Source organism: Melanotaenia boesemani, chromosome 2, assembly GCF_017639745.1.
Source record: "Melanotaenia boesemani isolate fMelBoe1 chromosome 2, fMelBoe1.pri, whole genome shotgun sequence".
Classification (NCBI taxonomy): Eukaryota; Metazoa; Chordata; class Actinopteri; order Atheriniformes; family Melanotaeniidae; genus Melanotaenia; species Melanotaenia boesemani.
This window is the reverse complement of record NC_055683.1, coordinates 1,102,699-1,125,601: the sequence shown is the minus strand read 5'-3', so window position 1 is coordinate 1,125,601 and position 22,903 is coordinate 1,102,699. Positions and strand designations below refer to the sequence as shown.

General features: G+C 46.8%; 1 protein-coding gene across 2 annotated transcripts in view; it reads right to left on the bottom strand.

Annotated features, from left to right (window-relative positions):
- Positions 1 to 13,645, bottom strand: part of LOC121650117 (guanine nucleotide-binding protein subunit alpha-13) — a 42,646-nt gene extending 29,001 nt beyond the window's left edge. Inside the window, exons 1-3 of one of the 2 annotated variants that reach the window (XM_042001441.1) lie at positions 13,308 to 13,645; positions 2,815 to 3,044; positions 732 to 782 (exon numbers count right to left, since the gene is read on the bottom strand). In XM_042001441.1, the coding sequence (XP_041857375.1) occupies positions 732 to 782; positions 2,815 to 3,044; positions 13,308 to 13,590 (564 nt within the window). In that variant the 5' untranslated portion in view covers positions 13,591 to 13,645. The remainder of the gene's footprint in view (positions 1 to 731; positions 783 to 2,814; positions 3,045 to 13,307) is intronic. The other variant, XM_042001450.1, reaches the window with a different exon arrangement.
- Positions 13,646 to 22,903: the final 9,258 nt, after the last annotated feature.

Below are 22,903 nucleotides of genomic sequence, written 5' to 3'. Positions count from 1 at the left end.
TAACAGCTTTTAATCCCAGTATAAACCAGTCTGTAGCAGCTTTTAATCCCAGTATAAACCAGTCTGTAGCAGCTTTTAATCCCAGTATAAGCCAGTCTGTAGCAGCTTTTAATCCCAGTATAAACCAGTCTGTAACAGCTTTTAATCCCAGTATAAACCAGTCTGTAACAGCTTTTAATCCCTGTATAAACCAGTCTGTAGCAGCTTTTAATCCCAGTATAAACCAGTCTGTAACAGCTGCTTTGTGGCGCCACCGTGCATCAGAAACGTCTTCTTGGCTTTATTCCAGCATAGAGGAGCATTATTTTTCTTCTTTTCACACACACATAGAACTTTCTGCTGATTGGTTGATCTCTGGCTGCTCCTGATTGGATCATGGATAAAGGGTAAGCAGCGTTTATCTACAGAGATACACAAATGACACACACGGTGAGGTTATTGAGCAGATATGCGAACCTTCTGCACAGGTTCAGCATTTTCCTTAATCATGACACATTAAACAGAAAAAACGTTAACAGTAACATTTTCTTCTGTAAGCACGCTCGTGGAATGTCCCTTTCCGCTACCCGTAGCATGACTCAGGCAAAGTGAGCCAACAAAACCGGGGTGAAGTCACGACTGTGGACAAGAAGGTGACGCTTTCACTTCTGTTTTAAACTGAGCCAGCTCAGCGTTATCGCATCCATCTGCTCCAGCAGCCGTCATTTCACCGCCTTGTGGGTGGGACTTACCGACTGGCCCAGCTTTTCCAAGTTCTCCAGGAAGTACTTGACTGACTCCCCCTGAGAAAAAGACAGAAGAGACCCATTTCAGATGTAGCATGACGCCAGACATAACCAATTAAACATGTCCACATCAAAGCCAGCATTGTTTTATAACCTCACTTTTCTCTCTGCAGAAAGATATATATATATATATATATATACACATATATATACATATATACATATGTATATATACACTGCTGAAAAAATAAAGGGAACACTTAAAGAACACAATGTAAATCCAAGTCAGTCAAACTTGTGTGAAATCAAACTGTCCACTTAGGAAACAACATGTTGTTGTGTAAATGGAAAAGACAACAGGTGGAAATTATCAGCAGTTAGCAAAGACTTCATTCGTACATTTCTCTGTTGCTGTCAAGTGAAGTTGAACATGCATGTGGGTAGTGGCATGTGCATGTGGTGTTATGCTATTGCTTCCCTTGTGGTCACAGACTGTGATGGGTCACAGATTTTGGTACAACACCAGCATGTCCCTCCCGACATGCATGTTCAGCTTCACCTGGCAGAGCAACAGTGACAATGCCTGCGAATAAAGAGATGTGTAAAATATATATAATAAAGTGCAGAAAGGAGAGTATTGGAGGGCCCATCATGCAGCCCTCTGCCATTTTACGGCGCCTACCGACTCCGCTAAGCCATGTTACGGGGCCTACTGACTCTGCTCAGCCATTTTACGGCGCCTACCGACTCCGCCCAGCCATATTACGGCGCCTACCGACTCCGCCCAGCCATTTTACGGCGCCTACCGACTCCGCCCAGCCATGTTACGGGGCCTACCGACTCCGCCCAGCCATGTTACGGGGCCTACCGACTCCGCTCAGCCATTTTGCGGGGCCTACCGACTCCGCTCAGCCATTTTGCGGTGCCTACCGACTCCGCTCAGCCATGTTACGGGGCCTACCGACTCCGCTCAGCCATTTTACGGGGCCTACCGACTCCGCTCAGCCATTTTGCGGCGCCTACCGACTCCGCTCAGCCATTTTGCGGCGCCTACCGACTCCGCTCAGCCATTTTACGGGGCCTACCGACTCCGCTCAGCCATTTTACGGGGCCTACCGACTCCGCTCAGCCATTTTACGGGGCCTACCGACTCCGCTCAGTGATTTTACAGCGCCTACCGACTCCGCTCAGCCATGTTACGGGGCCTACCGACTCCGCTCAGCCATTTTATGGGGCCCATGGCTGAGTTGCTGTAGTTTCCAATCGCTTCCACTTTGTTATGATCCCACTGACAGCTGACTGTGGAATATTTAGGAGTGAGGAAATTTCACCACTGGACTATGCTGGACTCCACTGGGCTCCTGAGAGCAACTCGTTCCTTCACAGATGTTAGTAAAAACACTCTCACGGTTCGGTGATAGATTTTTATACACCTGTAGCCATGGCAGTGATTGGAACACCTGGTTTCAGTTAACTGGACAGGTGAGTGAATACTTTAACGTAATACGTATATAAAAAATATTGAAATCAATTTCTGAGTTTTATAAATTGATATTGGATTAATAAAATTTCAATAGATTCAAATTGTCCAAAGACATGAATGTTAGATCAACTGGTTTCTCTAAATTCTCCCTCGGAGTGAGTGTGAGCGCATGTTTGTCTCTGTGGTGGCCCTGTGATGGACTGGTTAGTTGTCCAGGTGTACCTTCCTCTTACCTGCTAATTGCAGGGATAGGCTTCAGCTTCCCCCAGACCATTAAGTGGACTAAAAGGTATAGAAAATGGATGGATGGACAGATTCAAATTGCTACTGCAACCGGATATTTTACTCTATAATGGTACTGTATATGTCTATTAGTCTTTATCGTTTTCTTCGCAAGGTTGCTACGACATCCAGGTGGACGAAGCTAAAATATTAGGTCAAGTTAGAAACAAGCAAAAACAAATGTGAGGAGCTTTCCAACAATCAGGAACATGTTCTCCCCAGACTCTCTGGTCTACTATCAGCTGGTTGACCACCACTTCCTGGTACAGATGAGCCAGGTTGACGTCACGTTGGTTTGTCTGGTTCAGGTATGTGTTTACTCACCAGCTGAAACTCTCTCCGTCGATCATAGGCATTCTGGATGCCCTGGTCGGCCCACAGAGCCCGGATAGAAGGCAGGTAGTGCTGAAAAACTTTGGGCTCCACCATGCCGTGACCAAGGGCCACAGCTGACCGGGTGTCAAACGCCATCATGGTTTCTCCGTGCTGCTGATTGGCCGGATTGCCCCATGGGATATGCAGTTTTTCTCTAGCATCCACCAACACTCGGATACCTGAAGGTAGAAGGAGAGAAACCCATGAGGATTCTGCTCTGACACATCCGCAGGGCTAACCACACATTTACCACCCTCTGCTGACCTTCCTGGGGAAAAAGCACAAAAAACTGCAATAAAATCATCAAACATCAACTCGTTTCCCTGCTTTTGTTCCATAAATAATCGCTCCAAGAACTTCAGACCTGCTCAAAACTTTCCTACATAATAAACATCAGGGGGATAGAGCACTGGTTGTGACGAGAGTCTTGTATATGTCAGAGATTAACAGCAAAATTCATTAGATTGTATCAGTATATTTTATGTAGTATCAGATAGGGATGGTCATTCGATTAAATTGTCTTAATTGATCATCGTGAGAATTAAGGACAGATTATTGATTAATCATTAATATTTATATAAAAATTCTGTATTTATGGGTTTTTTTTTTTTTTAACTTATCCTGTCCAGCATCATAGCAGCAAAATGATAATCTGGTTGCTGTATCGTGCTGAACAAATTTGCTCTGCCAAGGGGAGGCCTATGGGTAAGGCTCCTCTTGATAATCTGATTCATTTATTTATTTATTTACTTTGAATCACAGAATCTATGTAATCTTGCTGGACCTGACCGGAGGGGACAGAAAAAGATGGAAAATAGCAAAAAGAGCAAAAGGGAAAGAAGAAAGGAGACAAAAAGATCACAGACAGAAGCAACAACCCTTCAATCCACACCATCACCAGACAACAAACTGTTACACCTGTACATGAACACACCAGAGAATTTCCTACAACTTTTACAAAAGCAGAAACACACACACAGAAAAAAAAACAGGGCTGCCAGTCATTAAGAGTTTTTAAATAATAACCAAATCAAAAAGACATAACAGCGACCAGATACTAACTCACAGGAAAAATACAAAAAAAAAAAAAAATTTAATAATTTTCTCTTAGTATAAAAACCCACTGGACAACTCAGTGACTGTGTCAGCATGCAGAGCATGAGGAAGAGGAGTGATCAGTGATGAAGAGTGGTGAGTGAGATCATGCAAATGTGACCACGTCTCCACGGAGGCCAGAGGCAGACCAGGGCCTGGGCCCTCAGCAGCAGACCCGGAGCACCAACCCAAGCCACCCCACCACGAAGACGACTCCAGCCCCACCCGAAGGGCAGCAGAGGAGAGCCCCAGCAAGAGCCCCCCACGGTCCCGGGGCACAGGCCCCAGTGGGCCAAGATCAGCAGCCGCCGGCCCCACCAGGGACCGGCCACCCAGGGCAGCCCAAGCGAAGGGCCCAGGGCCCCAGGAGCCCAGAGGCGGCTGCCCCACCCCCCAAAAGCAGAGGGCCCGCAACATGCCTAGGAGGACCAGGCCCCCCCAGACAGCCACCCGGCGTAGGCCAGCACACACCCCGATGTTCCAGCCGCACACCCCGGGAACCAGGGTGCTATCGGCCCCCTCCCCCCACCTACTTTATGGGATATATTAAAATGCAGTGAAAATAGAAAAAGACTGTGCGTTTCCTCATTCAGATCTTTATTAGAAGATGAACAGAATTTAATAGTTACACTTGAAAATATGTGTTCTTAAGCAGCAGAGCCGACAGCCAGCAGCCGGTTCTCATAAACACAACTGTCCCTCTTTTTGGCCAAAATAATAAAAAACAATCATGTTAAACAACAACTTAACCAAAAAACATAACAGTCCGACAGGCCAAATGTAACACAAACTAAACAAAGTGCACAGAGGTGAGAAAGAGGGTGAGAGCGAGCTCAGCGTACCCAACAATGAAATAGGCTCATTACCAAAGTTTAATAGAAAAATAACCAGTAACTCACATATAACTTCAGCACCAGTCTGCTGGTTTTTGTTGAGAAAGACGAGCATGTTTACATGCTCTGGGGTCAGACGCCAACGCAACCTGGTGACCGTCCGTCCAGCCGCTCTGAGGGGACTGACGTCGCTGTGAGACACAGGGACCTCCGTGCTAACGTGGCAAGCCTGGGGAGCCTTATTTCATTCAGTTTCCACCAGTCTGTAGGGGTGCAATCCAGGGCTGGGGGAGCCAGAGACCTGGGACTGGCAGGCCGTGGCTCCCCTAGTCTTTCAGACAACCCAGGGTCCATGTGTCTACCAGGCTCTGGGACAGCTGCCCCACCGATCTCCACTTCCTTGCCCAGTTCAACCAGTTTCACATTAGCAGCCATTTTCTGTACTGGTGTAAGAAAGTTCAGGTGCTTGTGACGAGGGTCCAGCATTGAGGCGATCATGGGGCAGATAACACAAACTCATCAGACTGAACCTGTAAATGATGGCAGAAATCCATAAGAAAGATCTAAATAGGCAACACGACGCAGATAAGAGGCAAGTATGCGTGTAATCAGGCCTCCAGCTGGCATTTTATTGTGGAAATGATTTAAATTAACATGAAAAGTTTAACTTGCATTCATTGGCGTGATGAGGGAGGACCGTACTTCAGCTCTGAACTCGATGAGTCAGGGCCCGTCTTCTTCACGGCGCAGGAGGTGGATAATGATGAGACGGGATAAAAGTTCGAGATGGAGACGTCTTTCTCAGCAGACATGACCGTGGTGGCACATTTAAGTGCTGACAGCACAGGCTGGGTCTCCTCCATCATCTGTACTCATCCTTCAACTCCACAATCCTGGCATCTTGAATTCTGGTCACAGATCGGTCCGACAGCAGCAACAGCCCACCGCTGCTCCACCAGCCGATCAAACATCTCACACACGGAGTTCCACCCAGTTTTGTACGAATGGATAAGCCGGGGCATCGGGAGGCCCATTTGCTCCTGTTTCCTTGGTAGTGCATTGGTTGCTGCAGTGCTGTGATTGAAGTGGCTAACAAGTTTACTAGCCGCTGATATTACCTGATGTAGATACAGTTCAAATCCCTCATTTATAGCCAGCTGGAGTGTGTGTGCAAAGCAGGCAACTGAAGTCCAGTTCACTCTGCTGGGGTTGTTGGCAGCGACAACATTGGCTGCGTTGTCATGAACGCATGCAATAACTGGGTCTTCAAGTCCCCATTGTTCTACAGCTGCATTCATCTCCTCAGTGAGGTGATGAGCTGTGTGTCGGCCTGGCAGGCTTTCTGTGAGGAGGACCGCCGAGTTCATCCAGCCATCACTGATGTAGCGGCAGGTGATGGTGACGTAGCTCTCAGCTGTTAAAGCAGCAGTCGGTGGTTAGAGATCAGTTCTTCTAACAGCTCCTGCTTCTGTTCTTCGTAGTGAGTTTCTACCAGTCTGGTGATGGTACGTCGTGACGAAATGTGATTGCTGGTTCCAATAAGTTTATCAGTTGTTTAAAACCTCCGCCCTCAACAACACTTAAAGGTAGCACATCCATCTCAATGATCCTGCAGATCGTTGGGTCATTTTCTCTGCCCATTGTGCATCGCAGCTCCTCCGTGCTAACAGAGTTGATGCTAGGCTGAGACGCGAGCAGGAGGCACCGCCACTAACCAGGGTCGATGTGCGTCGGCCATTTGCGTCATGGACGAGTTGTACTTAAACACAGCTTTGCAGTGTTGGATGTGAACGGAGTCATTTTTAAATTAAAATGGTCCCACGCCGCACTTCACCGCAACCTCTTCATGATTAGACGACTTTTGAAATACACGGAAATGCGCAGCTAACTGAGCACCACACTGCCCTCGTGTGGTAAAGTGTTGAATTACTGCCACATAACAAAATTCATTGCATTCCTTCAAGACTCGCACTACGCAACAGGACTTTATTAGTTTTATTGATTTAAAAAAATGACATTGACCAACATTTTAATGATCAATTAATCGATCATCGATTAATTATGCCCATCCCTAGTATCAGATACTCCCTCTGGGAACCATGGTGGCAAAAAATGTCCCATTGATTTTCACTAAAACTCCATATTTTAATCTCCCAGTCATTCCAGTTTAAAACCATTCCTTCTGTAATGTCAGCATTTCATTTGGAAAAAAAATCATGATATTTAACATTTTTACTGGATTCTACCGGATTCAACTGGTTTTCCATAGTAGGAAGATGCAGGAAATTACTGTAATTTTGTATCTGTGTGTTTACCCACATGGGACTATTAAGTAGAAAATAATATTTTGTGAGTTTTTAATTTATAATTAACCATTCTAATATTCCAAGTGGCACAAAAAGGTTTAAACCAGGGCTGCCCAAGTTTGGTCCTTGAGATCTTCCATCCTGCAACTTGTAGATGCAACCCTTCTTGAATCAGATGTCATCTGCATGTCATTCAGAGCTGCAGAGGCCTGTAACGAGCCAGTCATTTCATTCAGGTGTGTTGGAGAAGGGTTGCATCTTAAAGTTTCAGGATGGTGGATCTCGAGGACCGGACTTGGGCACCCCTGGTTTAAATGGTTTTCTAGCAGGTCTGAAGTTCTTGCAGTGATTTATGAGAAAACAAAGCAGAAGAAAATATTGATAATAATGATTTTATAACTTTTTGTGGGTGGACAGTTGGTTATGAAGGTCACCAGAGACAGAAAAAGAAACTGGATTTACTCAGTTTGACTAAAAATATTAATTATTGCAAAACATTCATGCTACTAGTCGTAACACAACCAAAATCACCAGGTTAAAAACAAAAATAATACAAATAAATACAGAGAGAGAGGGACATGTACAGAAATGCAGGTGGAGGACATGAGGGTTAAAATTGGGGGTCTCATACTCCCGACACGTTCAACACATATACTGCGCTCTTCCTTCGTTTGATTAGCAGACAACAAAACACAGAAAAGAAAGGTCCGTGATCACAGAATATTCTGTTAAGAACGATGGACATCACAGTACTTTTGTGGAGTTTAATGGAAGTCCAGCAGAGTGAGAGACAGACAGAAAAACATGCCCGACATGTCAGGAAAAAGTTGCTGTTTAAAAGGAAAATATCAGACGTCATGGGTGATTTTTGTAATTTATGTATACGTCACTCGTTCATGCTCACAACTGCTTCTGCTGGTCAGAGGGCTAAGCTGTCAACTGAAATATGTAGTAAGTCTTTACCAAGGAAGTTAAAGCTTTTCTGGACAGTTATTGTGTGTTTGACTGTTCGCATTGTTAAGGCAAAATGGCATGCGCACAGGGAAAGCATTTTTACCGGTTTCCTGGGAAGAAACACCAGCGAACAGCCTGGATAAGAGCGATCAGCCGGGCAAAACTGGCTATGCAGTGTTGACTTAGTCTACATTTTACAGCGACAGACTCACACTGCCTCCGATTCAGGCCGCTTTGTCTTGACTTCTTCGTCCACGTCTTTAGTGACATTACACCGACAGTCAGCACTGGCTAGGTCATTTGGATGATACTAATGCTAGCACATTATGCACTTACAACCACTATGATACTAGCTAGGCGTTTGCTAAAGGGATGCATATGAGGTAAAACCAGCAAGCGGTGGGTCGAGATAACTAACACAATCACATTCCACCTCATCAAGGATATGGCTCCTATAAATACCGTAGAGAAAGACGGCTTCAAGACAATGGTGAAAACTTTGGATGCCCTACCGAACCGTAGATGTGTCCTGTATCTGGACACATGGTACAGTCTTTATGACAGTACAACGGGCTACTTAAGGCCAATCGAGTGCAGCAATTCTTTTCTTATTAAAAGAGAATATTGGTTAGAACACTTACCAACATTATCTTCTAATAAGAACACACAAATACAAAAAAAACATTTTAGAAAAAACCATGATATGGAAATGTTGCCATACCCTAATACTAACGCTAGCATATTTTACATCTACTCCCAGTTACCCAGCACTAAAATTTAGTTTATTGATTTGAATCTATTGAAATTAAATAAATCCAATATTGATTTTTAAAACTTGGAAATCGATTTTTTTATGTCCTCATTTCTGGTAACGTGATCCTACTCACATTAACAGCTAACGCTAAGACCCTGGGCTATCTCAAGTAGCTAATGCTAAGACTGTGGGCGCACGATAGCTGTCGGCCCGATAATTATCGGGTTGATAATGGGAAATTATTATGTCATTCCAATAAGTCCAATACAACGACTTGCCCCGATAACACATATTTTTGTCAGCACGGCAGTGCTCCGCTTATACTCTGAGACCTGATTGGTCTGCAGTGAATGCTGCATTCATGTGACGTTGGCATAAAGAAAGAAAATCTTTCTGACTGGAAAAATGTAAGAATAACCCCTCATGTTGGAAGAAAACTCGGTCATAGTTTTGGTAGTTTTTTAATTTGTTATCTAACCAGAAAACTGACTGAGTTACTGACTTAAACCCACATCCAGTGTGTATGTTACAATAGAATAGTAAACGTGAAAAGGCTGGAAGAACGACTAGCAAACATGAGAACAGGGAATGTTCACCTTGTGAATGCATCACCTTGTGAATGCAGCACAGCGTGCTTACGTTTGACAACATGGCGTCGGTAGCGTGGGAATTCTTCAGTTCGCTGGTTATTTGTAATAACTGTTCCAAACAAGTTCCACGAGAAGAAAAAAGTAGAACGACTTCGGTACTACAAACCTGATAAGTCACCTGAAACGTAATCCTAAAACACCTGTTTTCACGCACGCAACCCGTTTTCACGGGGAGCGATCCGTTTTAAAAGGGAGCAATCCGTTTTCACGGGGAGCGATCCGTTTTAAAGGGGAGCGATCCGTTTTCAAGGAGAGCGATCCGTTTTAAAGGGGAGCGATCCGTTTAAAGGGGAGCGATCCGTTTTCACGGGGAGCGATCCGTTTTAAAGGGGAGCGATCCGTTTAAAGGGGAGCGATCCGTTTTCACGGGGAGCGATCCGTTTTAAAGGGGAGCGATCCGTTTAAAGGGGAGCGATCCGTTTTAAAGGGGAGCGATCTGTTTAAAGGGGAGCGATCCGTTTTAAAGGGGAGCGATCCATTTAAAGGGGAGCGATCCGTTTTCACGGGGAGTGATCCGTTTTAAAGGGGAGCGATCCGTTTAATGGGGAGCGATCTGTTTAAAGGGGAGCGATCAGTTTTAATCTGAGCTGTTTGTTTTCATGCGAGCGGTCAGTTTTCACCGGCGCAGTCCATTGGATGAATGGATGGACAGATGGAAGGGTGGATGGATGGATGGGTGGGTGGATGACGGATTATATTTATACGTCTCAAAATAAGAAAGTGACTATTTAGGGTTCCAGAAGTTTCCTGTAAATATGGGTAAATGCCAGCTGGGCCAATGTTCATCTACATGTCTCACAGATTAAATGTGGTCTAAGAAATAAAGTAAACAGATCAAATACATTTATTTATTTATTAATTCACTATGTAAAGCTGAAATATGGCACAGCTGGGTTCATTCTCTGTTATCTGTCAGAGCTCATGAGGCGTCCAGAGCTCAGACCTGCTGATGGTTCAGGTAAAAAGAAAAAGCCGTGATGATGGAACCGCTGGACCTACTGTATGCTAATGTGAAGGACGCATACACCTCCGCCCCCCTCCCCCCGCTTGGACGCTCTGATCACAACCTCGTACATCTGCTCCCTGAATACACACCCAGGGTGAGAAGACAGCTGGCACAGAAGAAGTCTGTGAAAGTGTGGACCGATGAGGCCAATGAGAGACTGAGAGACTGTTTCCAAACCACAGACTGGGAGACACTCTGCAGCTCTCATGGAGAGGACATTGATGGCCTGACCCACTGCATCACGGACTACATCAACTTCTGTGTGGAGAACACTGTGCCAACCCGGAGGGTGCGGTGTTTCTCCAACAACAAACCCTGGGTGACCCCTGAGCTTAAAGTCCTGCTGAACCAGAAGAAGAGGGCTTTCATTTCAGGGGACAGAGAGGAGCAGAGGAGAGTTCAGCATGAACTCCAGTACAAGATCAGGCGGGCCAAGGACAGCTACAGGAAGAAGCTGGAGGAGCGGCTGGAGCAGAAGAACACACGGGACGTGTGGAGAGGGCTGAAGGAGACAGCTGATGGAGACCAGCGCTGGACCAATGATTTAAATCTGTTTTTTAACAGATTTGATTCTAACCCCACTGTCTCTGCCCCCCCTCCCTCCTCTTCACACATCCCCAGTCCAGCGTCTACCATCCCCTTCCCCCGACCACCTTCATCTTCACCTCCACTTTCACCTACCCCCCATCTCCACTCCACACCAATGGACTCCACCACCAGCCCCCCACTGCCCTCCACCTCCCCCCTCTCCCTTACATCGGCCCAGGTGAGGAGAGAACTGAGGCGGCTGAAGAACAGGAAAGCTGCAGGACCAGACGGCATCAGCCCCAGGCTGCTCAGGACCTGTGCAGACCAGCTCTGTGAGGTGCTCAGGTACATCTTTAACCTGAGCCTCAGCCTGGAGAAGGTCCCTGTCCTGTGGAAGACCTCCTGTGTGGTTCCGGTTCCTAAGATATCACACGCGAAGGAACCGAACCATTACAGACCCGTCGCCTTGACCTCCCACCTGATGAAGACCATGGAGAGGCTCATCCTCTGTCACCTCCGCTCCGTGGTGTGCACCACGATGGACCCGCTGCAGTTTGCCTACAGGCCAAACATCGGGGTGGATGATGCTGTCATCTACCTACTGCACAGGGCGCTGGCTCACCTGGAGACCGCTGGGAGCGTCGTGAGAGTCATGTTTTTTGACTTCTCCAGTGCGTTTAACACCATCCAGCCGGTGCTGCTGCGGGGGAAGCTGGAAGGAGCTGGAGTGGATGGAAAGTTAGCTGCGTGGACCATCGACTACCTCACCAACCGGCCACAGTACGTGCGTCTGCAGAACTGTGTGTCGGAGGTGGTAGTCTGCAGCACGGGGGCCCCTCAAGGAACAGTGCTCTCACCGTTCCTCTTCACCCTCTACACCTCGGACTTCACCTACAACACCAGCAGCTGTCATCTCCAGAAGTTCTCTGACGACTCAGCCATTGTGGGCTGTGTGTCTGAGGGGAACGAGCTGGAGTACCGGTCAGTCATCAGGGACTTTGTGGACTGGTGTGAGCGCAACCACCTGTGCTTAAACACCAGTAAGACCAAGGAGATGGTGATTGACTTCCGGAGAAGGACACTACCCCACACACCGGTGAACATCCAGGGGAAGGACATTGACCGGGTGGACAGTTTCAAGTACCTGGGTGTTCACCTCAACAATAAACTGGACTGGTCACACCACACAGACGCCCTGTACAAGAAGGGCCAGAGTCGCCTCCACCTCCTGAGGAGACTGAGGTCCTTTGGAGTATGCAGGCCTCTGCTAAGGACATTTTATGACTCTGTGGTAGCCTCTGCTGTCCTCTACGCCGTTGTCTGCTGGGGAGCGAGCAGCACCGACCGGGACAGGAAGAGACTGAACAAGCTGGTCAGGAGGGCCAGCTCTGTCCTGGGCTGCCCGCTGGACTCTGTGGAGGAGGTGGGTGAGAGGAGGATGTTGGCCAAGCTCACATCCATCATGGACAACACCTCTCACCCGCTGCACCAGACTGTGGGGGGGCTGAGCAGCTCCTTCAGCAGCAGACTGAGAGACTGTACAACTTATCTGTATAGTCATAATACTGTGTAATATTTATTTATATTTTACTGTGCAATACCCCCCCCCCCCCATTATCAATGTCATCATATTCTTCATATCCCACCATCACCATGTAAATATGTATATAGTCTGTGAGGTTGTTTTCTTTTGCACTGTCAATTATATATATATGTATATATTTTATATATATATATATATATATATATATATATATATATATATATATATATACTATATATATATATATATTATATTTATAATGGTACATATTTTTTGCTTTTCTTAGACTTTTTCTTGTAAATAATTTATATTGCTGTGATGCATGTTCACCTTATTCTGTCTTTCTGCACTTTATTCTATAACAAGAGCTGCTGTAACAAGTTAATTTCTCCACTGTGAGATAATAAAGTCTAATCTAATCTTTATGGTAAACACACAATTTCCACAGCCTTTCGGTGACCGTAAGAGCCGCCACGAGGAACACGTCAAACTTCTGTTTACCATCAGCCAGACTGGGAAAGGACCATGAAGCGCTAACCACTGACACCCCAACGCACGCGCCGCGGCCTCACTAAGATACACTATCAGCATGGGCGTTTCTTGGTTTGCTTAACCAGCTAACTAACCAGACTAGGTTGGTCGAGCACAGAAAAGTGGCCAAATCAGTTCAGCCGCAGCTAACATGGCTCCCAACTTCCCACAGCCAGTAGCAGGGAGGCTAACCAAACTAACTGTACCAAAGCACGCACCACAGCTTCTCGGTGTCGTCTTACCTTTAATAACATTACTATAAATTGTAGCTCGGAACTCTTCCTTGGCCTTCTGGTCAAAGTCCTGCCCATGGATAATGCGCATCTGTTTGAGGAAGGTGGACTTGCCGCTCTCACCCGCTCCGAGTAGTAAGATCTTTACTAGCCTCTTAACGTACGTCTTATCTCGGTGAATACATTTATCTATTTCTTTCGATTTCCGTAACTGCTCCGCCTCGCCACTCGTAAGGAGACAGTTTGGAAAACATACTGATAAAAGGGAGCGGGACGGCAGGAAGTCCGCCATCTTTGAAACAACTTCATCGATACCGTGAGCGAGGAGGGCTGAGCTCGCGCCAGTGCGCTGCCGCGTTCACGTGCCACAGGAAGTCAGAGGACAGAAAGCTTACAGGGTTCATTCCCTGTAATGAACCCTGTACATGCATCAGAATATGTTGGGTGAAGGATCTCAAGATTTCAAAAATTATAACAAAATATTAATCCGTGTAACAAATGTAGCATTTGCGTTAAAATACATGTGTTTTAGCAAATAAATTATATTCTTCCTATAAAGCAGAGAAATGTTATTTTACATTCGTTAAATAATCTATTATGAGTCCATGTTTACATTAAGAAAAGAAAGTCAAGCAATATCGTCAATCAAGTGAGAACCAAATGAAGAATTTTTGTCTGTCACATGCAGGGTTTCGGAGCCTGAAATAAAACAAATTCTCTTTGAACGCAGCACAATGGAGTGCGTGCTGGGCGAGCCGCGTGAACGCGCTCTTGCTTTGGTGTTTTGGGGTGTTTCCTGCAGCATCACCTCAGCTCTCTTCTGATAGAGACGCAAAGTTTTTCACTTCATATGTTTGGAAGTAAAATTACATTTATTTGTGAACAATCATAAATATATTCAAAACCTTAATTTCTATTAGTTTCTATTTCTGATCCGACTCTGAACTTCAGGGTTTGATTGATCTGTTGGAACAGATCCAGACATGCTGGGATGCTGTGTAAAATGTAAATTAAAGCAGAACCCCATCATCATCTTTTACTCCCAGCAGAAGATCAATAACATCTCAGATGGTGAAAATATGAGCTGATAGTGAATCTGATATAGCAACACGTCTGGAAAAAGTAGTTCCAGGGTGATGTTCGGCACGGTGTAAAAAGTAGTTCCAGGATGATGTTCGGCACGGTGTTAAAAGTAGTTCCAGGGTGACGTTCGGCACGGTGTAAAAAGTAGTTCCAGGGTGACGTTCGGCACGGTGTAAAAAGTAGTTCCAGGGTGGCGTTCGGCACGGTGTAAAAAGTAGTTCCAGGGTGAATTCGGCACGGTGTAAAAAGTAGTTCCAGGGTGACGTTCGGCATGGTGTAAAAAGTAGTTCCAGGGTGGCGTTCGGCACGGTGTAAAAAGTAGTTCCAGGGTGACGTTCGGCACGGTGTAAAAAGTAGTTCCAGGGTGACGTTCGGCACGGTGTAAAAAGTAGTTCCAGGGTGGTGTTCGGCATGATGTAAAAAGTAGTTCCAGGGTGGCGTTCGGCACGGTGTAAAAAGTAGTTCCAGGGTGACGTTCGGCACAGTGTAAAAAGTAGTTCCAGGGTGACGTTCAGCATGGTGTAAAAAGTAGTTCCAGGGTGGCGTTCGGCACGGTGTAAAAAGTAGTTCCAGGGTGGCGTTCGGCACGGTGTAAAAAGTAGTTCCAGGGTGGCGTTCGGCACGGTGTAAAAAGTAGTTCAAGGGTGACGTTCGGCACGGTGTAAAAAGTAGTTCCAGGGTGACGTTCGGCACGGTGTAAAAAGTAGTTCCAGGGTGACGTTCGGCACGGTGTAAAAAGTAGTTCCAGGGTGACGTTCGGCACGGTGTAAAAAGTAGTTCCAGGGTGACGTTCGGCACGGTGTAAAAAGTAGTTCCAGGGTGGCGTTCGGCACGGTGTAAAAAGTAGTTCCAGGGTGACGTTCGGCACGGTGTAAAAAGTAGTTCCAGGGTGACGTTCGGCACGGTGTAAAAAGTAGTTCCAGGGTGGCGTTCGGCACGGTGTAAAAAGTAGTTCCAGGGTGATGTTCAGCATGGTGTAAAAAGTAGTTCCAGGGTGATGTTCAGCATGGTGTAGCACCTCTTCTTCTTTTTTTTTTTTTTTTTTTTTAACCTGTCTTGTCCAGCATCGTTGCAAACAGAATGATTGTCTGGCTGCTGTCTGGTGCTGGGCAATTTTACTCTATCAAGCAGGGATTTATACTACATGTATAAAGTCCCTCTTGATGAAAAACTTTATTAAATCAGACTCTTAATGCTGGACTCGACCGGAGGGGACAGAGAGAGAGAGAGAGAAAAGAAAGTAGAGAGAAGAGGGAGGGGAGAGAGAGGGACAGAAAGGGTGTGGGGAGTGCGGGTGGGGACTTGAAACATCATACAGAAGACCATGTAATCCATACTACTTACAACATATATAGCTACGATCATCCTAGCCAGTAGGCCATTACACAACTAGTTGATAATAGTAACAATAATAATAATAAGAGTAAGAGTAATAATAATAATAAGAACAGAAATAATTAAAAAAAGAAACAAAATATGATAATAGATATAAGTGAAACTGCTGTATTCAAGAACACGCGCAGAGAAACCTGTGTGGATGTGTTGGAGAACTCGGCCACACGGCGACGCAAAGACTGTGTGGAGACGTTCAGGAAGGAGTGACCATGCAGAGTGATCATGCAGATGCCACCTCACTTGAACAGAGGCCAGAGTCAGGCCAGCGGTCCCGAGACCCAGGCCACCGGCCCCCCCGCAGGCAACAGACCCCGACCGGTCCACAGAGACGACCACTCGCCCGCCCAGGAAGGCAGCAGCAGGAGACCCCAGCAGGAGCCGCCCAGCGGACCCAGGGCACCGGCCCCGGCGGGCCGAGGCCAGCAGTCCCCGACCCCCCCGGGCACCGGCCGCCCGGGACAGACGGGGCAGAGGGCCCGGGCCCAGGAGCGCAGGGACACCCCCCTCCCCCACAGGCCGAGGGCCAGCACGCCACCCGGGGGGACCCGGCCCGCCCAGACGGCCACCACCAGAGGCCAGCCCCACACCCCAGCGCCCAGCCGCACACCCCGAGAACCAGTCCTGCCCCCCCCCCCAGACCAACACACACACACACAAACACACACACTCTCCTTCCACTCCTCCATTTATCCTCCCACGCATACACCATTCAACCCTCACATACTCTGTCCTCCCACACACACACACCATCCTTCCACCATCCATCCTTCCACACACACACCATCCTTCCACCATACACTCTCCCACACCTATCCCATCCTCCCACACACACATCATCCCTCCACCACTCATCCTCCCACACATACACCATCCTCCCTCTCACACACCATTCATCCACCTTCACACCTCCCATACACACACACACACACACCTTCCTTCCACTACCCATCCTCCCACACATACATCATTCTCCTACACCAAACATCCACCTTCACGTACCCCATCCTCCCACACACACACACCACCCCTCCATCACCCACTCTCCCAAACATACACCACTCCCCCACACACACACCATCCTCCCTCCCATACACCATCCATCCTCCCGCACACACACCATCCTTCCACCATCCATCCTCCCACACACTCCCCCATCCCTGCACCATACATTCTCCCACACATACCCCATCCTCCCACACATACATCATCCCTCCACCATTCATCCTCCCACACCCACACCGCCCCCCCCCCCACACACCACGCATCCACCTCCACACACCCCACCCTCCCACACACCATCCCTCCACCACCCATCCCCCCACACCCACACCACACTCCCACCCACACACCACCCCCCCCCCCCCCCAACACACACACACACAAACACCATCCCCCCACCACCATCCTCCCGCCACCCCACGCCACGGGGGGACAGCCCCAGCCAGGAGGCGAGGAGACACGAGCCAGGCCCCCAACCCCCCACCCCGCCCCCGCCCCCCCACTCCCCACCCCCAAAACAGCACCTTCCCCCCAGGGCCAGCAGCCAAAACCCCCCGGGACAGCCCGCCTACGCCCCGGGCCAACGCGACAGGCCACCCGCCCCGCCCCCGGGCCATCCATGGAGACAGGGGCGCTTGAAGACCCCATCCCCCCTCCCTCCCCCACTAGTGATGGAATATATTATGTGCTGTTTGCAATTAAAAAAAAGAGGGTTAAAATTGGGGGGCAGTAACTGCATTGAGGAGGGGGTGGGGCCACCTGAGCAGTCCCACCCACCTGACCTCGCATGTTCCACCCCCCAAAACGTGTTTGTATGTTGCAAATGTTATTTGTGCTCAGTGACTAAGTGGAGTTAAAAGCTGGGAGGCATGCTGCCGCTCGGCGAAGCAACAGGGCCACTATGATGACCCCCCTGCCCCGCCCAGCGCAACAAGCACACCTCCCACAGCCCTACCTGTGTATGTAGTGAAGAGTGGGGGAGGGGAGGGGTCAGGAGATGTAGGTCCAGAGGGGAGTAAGCCTCCCCCCTGGAAGACGACCCGCCAGTGGCTTAGGGCGCCCCCGTCCACCGCCGGCCCCGAAGGGCGTCACAGGCCCGGAGCAGGCACCCCAACCCAGGTACGCCACGAACCCCCCCAGGGGCCAGCCACCAGCCCAAGGGGCCACTTTCCTCTTTCTGAGTGGGAGGGGGGCGAGGCAAAGGAAGGGAACCCCAGGCCCACGCCCCCAACACCCGGCCAGGGCGCCCCCCAGAGGACACGTCCTAACCCCCTGCAAACGCACACACTTTTTTTTTTTTTTTTTTTTTTTTTTACCCCAGCCACTCACACACCCTCTCACACACCTCTATACACCAACACCTCAATACGTGCACATACCTCCACACACACACTTCACGCACATACCTATAGACACACACACCGGTGCCCACATACACACACACTCTCATACCCCTCCATACACATACACCACTACACACGCACTCACATACATACCTGCATATACACACAAGCACCTCCATACATACTCACGCCTCCACCCACTCCTTCACTCCTCCACACACACCTCGACCTCCACGTGCACACACTCATATATACACACCTTCACACACACCCACACACACATCCCACATAGACCTCCACACACACACCCGCACACCACTCACACACACATACACACACACACCTAGACCTTCATACACACCCACACACACATACAGCACACACATCCCTCTACACCCACCCACACACCCGCATACCTACAGACACACACACACACACACACCCACCTATATACAAACACACCCCCACCCAGGTTCCGGGGCTGCGACCAAGCACCAGGGCACGGACCAACCCCCGGCACGGCACATCCGGACGGGCCCAGCCCCCCCCAGCAGCGGCAGACCCCCCACCCCCAGGAGAGGGGGGAGACCCGACACCCCAGAGCCCGGGGCCCCCACCCGGCCCACCCCGGGCCCGACCGGCCACCCGGCCAGGGGCCGACGGACACCGACCCAGGCACCCCGGCAGCCACCCCCCACCGCCACGAGGCAGTCCCACCCCGGGGCCCACCCAATGCCGCCCGCCCAGACCGGAACCCCCAGCCGACCCAGCAGCGGAGCAGCCGAGATCCCCACCCAGGAGACAACCGGAGACCCGAAGCCACCAGGGACCCCCCACCCATATCCACCCCCATCCCAGCGAAGCCGCAATCCTCCACCTACATTAGGTGATGTAGCCAGTCACAGGGGACCAGAGGGAATGAAAGTCATCTGATTGGTTCCTGGAGGAGGCAGACATTGTCTCAATGTTGATGTGATCTAACAGGAGATTTCTAAACTGCTGGATAGACAAATTATTCTTATCTTTCCAGTTCACAAGGATAGTTTTCTTTGCGATGCATAAGACTGCGAGGACCAAGTTTATGGAGTGTATTCCTATGTTAGTGTCACCCAGGTCGCCCAGTAGGCAAAGTGTGGGGTTTGCAGAAAAACTGGTTTTAAACCATTTTGAGAGATCTTCACACACCTTAATCCAGAACCTTTGGACAGGTGTGCAGGACCACAGCGCATGGATGTAGCTATCAGAAGTGTTCTCAGAGCAGTGTGGGCAGATATCTGATGGTGAAAGGCCCATCCTGAACATCCTGTGTCCTGTATAATGAGTTCTATGGAGAATTTTGAATTGTATTAGTTGTATATTTGAATTCTGAGTCATTTTAAACATGTTTAAACATATTTGTGACCATCTTTTCTGATCAAAGTTATTAGATAAATCATCTTCCCATTTTGAAGTTGGGAGAGATATCCTGTCTTCTAGCTTTGCAAGTAATCTATATATTTTTGATAATAATTTTGGAGTATTAAGATTCAAGAATTCTGCTATTCTGACAGGAAGCTGCAAGTCTAACTGTACAGGGGTATACTTCTTACATATAATTGATTTTAGTTGGTGGTACTCTAAGAATTTATTGCTGTTGATTCCATACTGTGAGACAATTGTGTTGAAAGATACAAAGTTTCCATTTTCTATTATCTGTCCTAACTGTTGTATTCCTTTAGTCTTCCATTGAGTGAAGTTTATCATCTTTTTGTTCTGCAGGATGTCAGGGTTGTTCCAGATGGGTGTAAGTCTACATGGAAAGAGGGAAGATCTGGTTATCTTACAGAATTCCCACCAAGCCATTAAGGAAAAACGGATGTTAAGGCTTTTAAAGCACTTATATGGTTTAATGGTTGAGCTGATGAATGGCAGGTCAGAGATGACTAAGTCCTCACACAAAGCCTGCTCCCTATCTAGCCACGGCTCATCCAGATAACTGGGTTTGAGCCACATTGAGATGTACTGCAGTCTGTTAGCTATAAAGTAGTGATTAAAGTTTGGTAGATCCAGTCCTCCTCTATCTTTAGTCTGCTGTAAGGTTTTCAAGACTGATACGTGACGGCTTGTTTTTCCAAAGAAACTTGGATATGAAAGAGTCCAGAGATTTAAACCAACTGGTGGAGGGTTTAGTGGGTATCATTGAAAATAAATAATTAACTTTAGGTAGAATCATCATCTTAATGGTGGCAACTCTCCCCATTAGTGAGATGGGTAAGCGCCTCCACCGTAAGAGATCATCTTCTATTGTTTTTAGTAGCTGAACATAGTTTAATTTTGTTAAATCTGATAATCTGGGGGAAATATTTATACCTAAATATCTAATGTTTCCTGTCTGTATTTTGATATTAGGGATGTTTTGTAGGTCACAGTTGATGGACATGGCTGTAGTCTTAGACCAGTTAATAGAATAATCAGATATTGATGAGAACTTATTAATAACTGTGATTGTCTCAGAGAGTGATGTTTGTGAGTTCTGAAGGAAAAGTAATATATCATCTGCATAAAGACTTATTTTATGTTCTATGTTTTTGCCCTGGATTCCTTTAATTTCTATATTTTGTCTAATAGCAGCTGCTAACGGCTCTATGAAAATGGCAAAAAGTGAGGGGGAGAGTGGACAGCCCTGTCTGGTGCCTCTCTGTAAGCGGAAGCTTGGAGAAGTTTGATCGTTGGTTTTCACACATGCATTTGGGTTATTATATAATATTTTAATCCACTCTATGAAAGCAGGTCCAAACCCAAATTTGTCTAGTGTTGCAAATAGAAACTTCCAGTTTACCCTGTCGAAGGCTTTTTCTGCATCTAGAGAAATGATTGTGGATTCTAGATTATGGAAAGTAGAGTAATCTATGAGGTTAATTAGTCTACGCGTGTTAGTAGATGAATGTCGACCTTTTATAAAACCTGTCTGGTCCGGATGTATTATAAGAGGGGTTATTTTTTCTATCCTTCTGGCAAGAGCTTTACTAATTATTTTCAGGTCTACATTTATTAAAGATATGGGACGGTAACTGGATGGAAGTGTGGGGTCTTTGCCTGGTTTTAGCAATAGTGTTATATTAGCTAAGTTCATATTTTGCGGTGTTTTTTGTTTTTCCTGTATTTCTAACAACATATTATAAAATGTAGGAGCTAGCGTTGTCCAGAATTCCTTGTAAAATTCTGCTGAGTAACCATCTGGACCCGGGGCTTTATTGTTGGGCATATGTTGGAGAGCTTCGTGGAGTTCATCTACAGTAATAGGTGCATCTAAAGTTATTTTATTTTCATTTTTTAGTTTTGGTAGATTAATGTTGTTTAAAAATTGTTCAATATGTTCATCTGTTGGATTAATCTGTGATTCATATAATGTTTTATAGAAGCTTCTAAACGTGTCATTTATCTTGTCTGGGTCATGGCTGATGTTTCTGTCTTGATCTTTAACAGAGGAGATTGTTGTTTTCTCCTTGTTTGTTTTTAGTTGATTTGCTAAAAACTTTCCAGATTTGTTACTATGTTCAAAGTTCTCCAAGCGAAGTCTTTGCACTAAAAACTGTGTTTTTTTATCTATAATTTCTTTAAGCTGCAATTTAGTTTTCCTTATATTATTCATTGTGTGCTCTTCGGGGGAAATGCGGTAAGGCTCCTCCAATGATTTAATCCTGAGTTCTAATTCTAAAACTCTTGCTGTTTCCTTCTTCTTCTTATGTGAGGAGAAGGAAATTATTTTCCCTCGCATTACTGCTTTTCCTGCTTCCCAAAGGAGACACGCTGAAGTTTCAGGCATGTCATTTTTTTCTATATAAATTGACCATTCTTTTTTAAAATAATCAATAAACTCAGGATCTTTCAATAAAGAGGTGTTAAATCTCCAGCTTTTACCAATCGGTTTATTATTTTTGATTCTCAGACTGAATGAAACTGGTGCGTGATCGCTGATGCTGATTGGATGTATCTGAGTCTCTGAAATGTCGCCCATTAGTGAGTTACTATTTAAAATATAATCTAGTCTAGAGAAGGAGTGGTGAACTGAAGAGAAGAAGGTGTATTCTCTTAGTTTAGGATGGTGAGAGCGCCAAGCATCGCAAAGACCAAAATCCTTCATGTACTGTTTGATAGTTTCTGACGACTGCCAGACTCGATGACTACCTGATGTGCTGCAGCGATCTTGTTCAGTCAAGACTACATTAAAATCACCAGCTAGCACTATTCTGTTATCTGAATAATTCTGGAGTGTAGCAAACAGGGAGTGGAAAAAGGAGGGATCATCTGCATTGGGGCCATATACATTGGTAATACATAATTTGATATTACAAATAGATAATAAAGTTATCAGAAATCTGCCTTCCGGATCCACTACTGTGCTATCTATGTCAAAATTTAGTCTCTTATTAATAAGAGTAGCTACTCCTCTCTGCCTAGAATTATAACAAGCTGAGTAAACATGAGGAAACTGAGCTGTTTTAAGAAGATCTATGGTTGAGTTTGTTAAATGAGTCTCTTGTAGTAAGACAATGTCAGCCTGCAGCTCCTGTAATTTATTAAAGATCTTCAACCTCTTCTCCCTGGAACCGGCTCCATGTACATTCCAACAGACGATTTTTAACATGGTTATTGTGAACGGTTTAATGCTTCATGCGTGTTACTGACGCGTGTGTCTTTGTGCGCCCCTCTTGCGTGTTCGCGCGTGTTTGCATGCAGCCTGATTGCGCGTGTTTGTCCGTATGTTAAATGTCCGTATATGTAGTCTACCTTAATGCGTGTTCT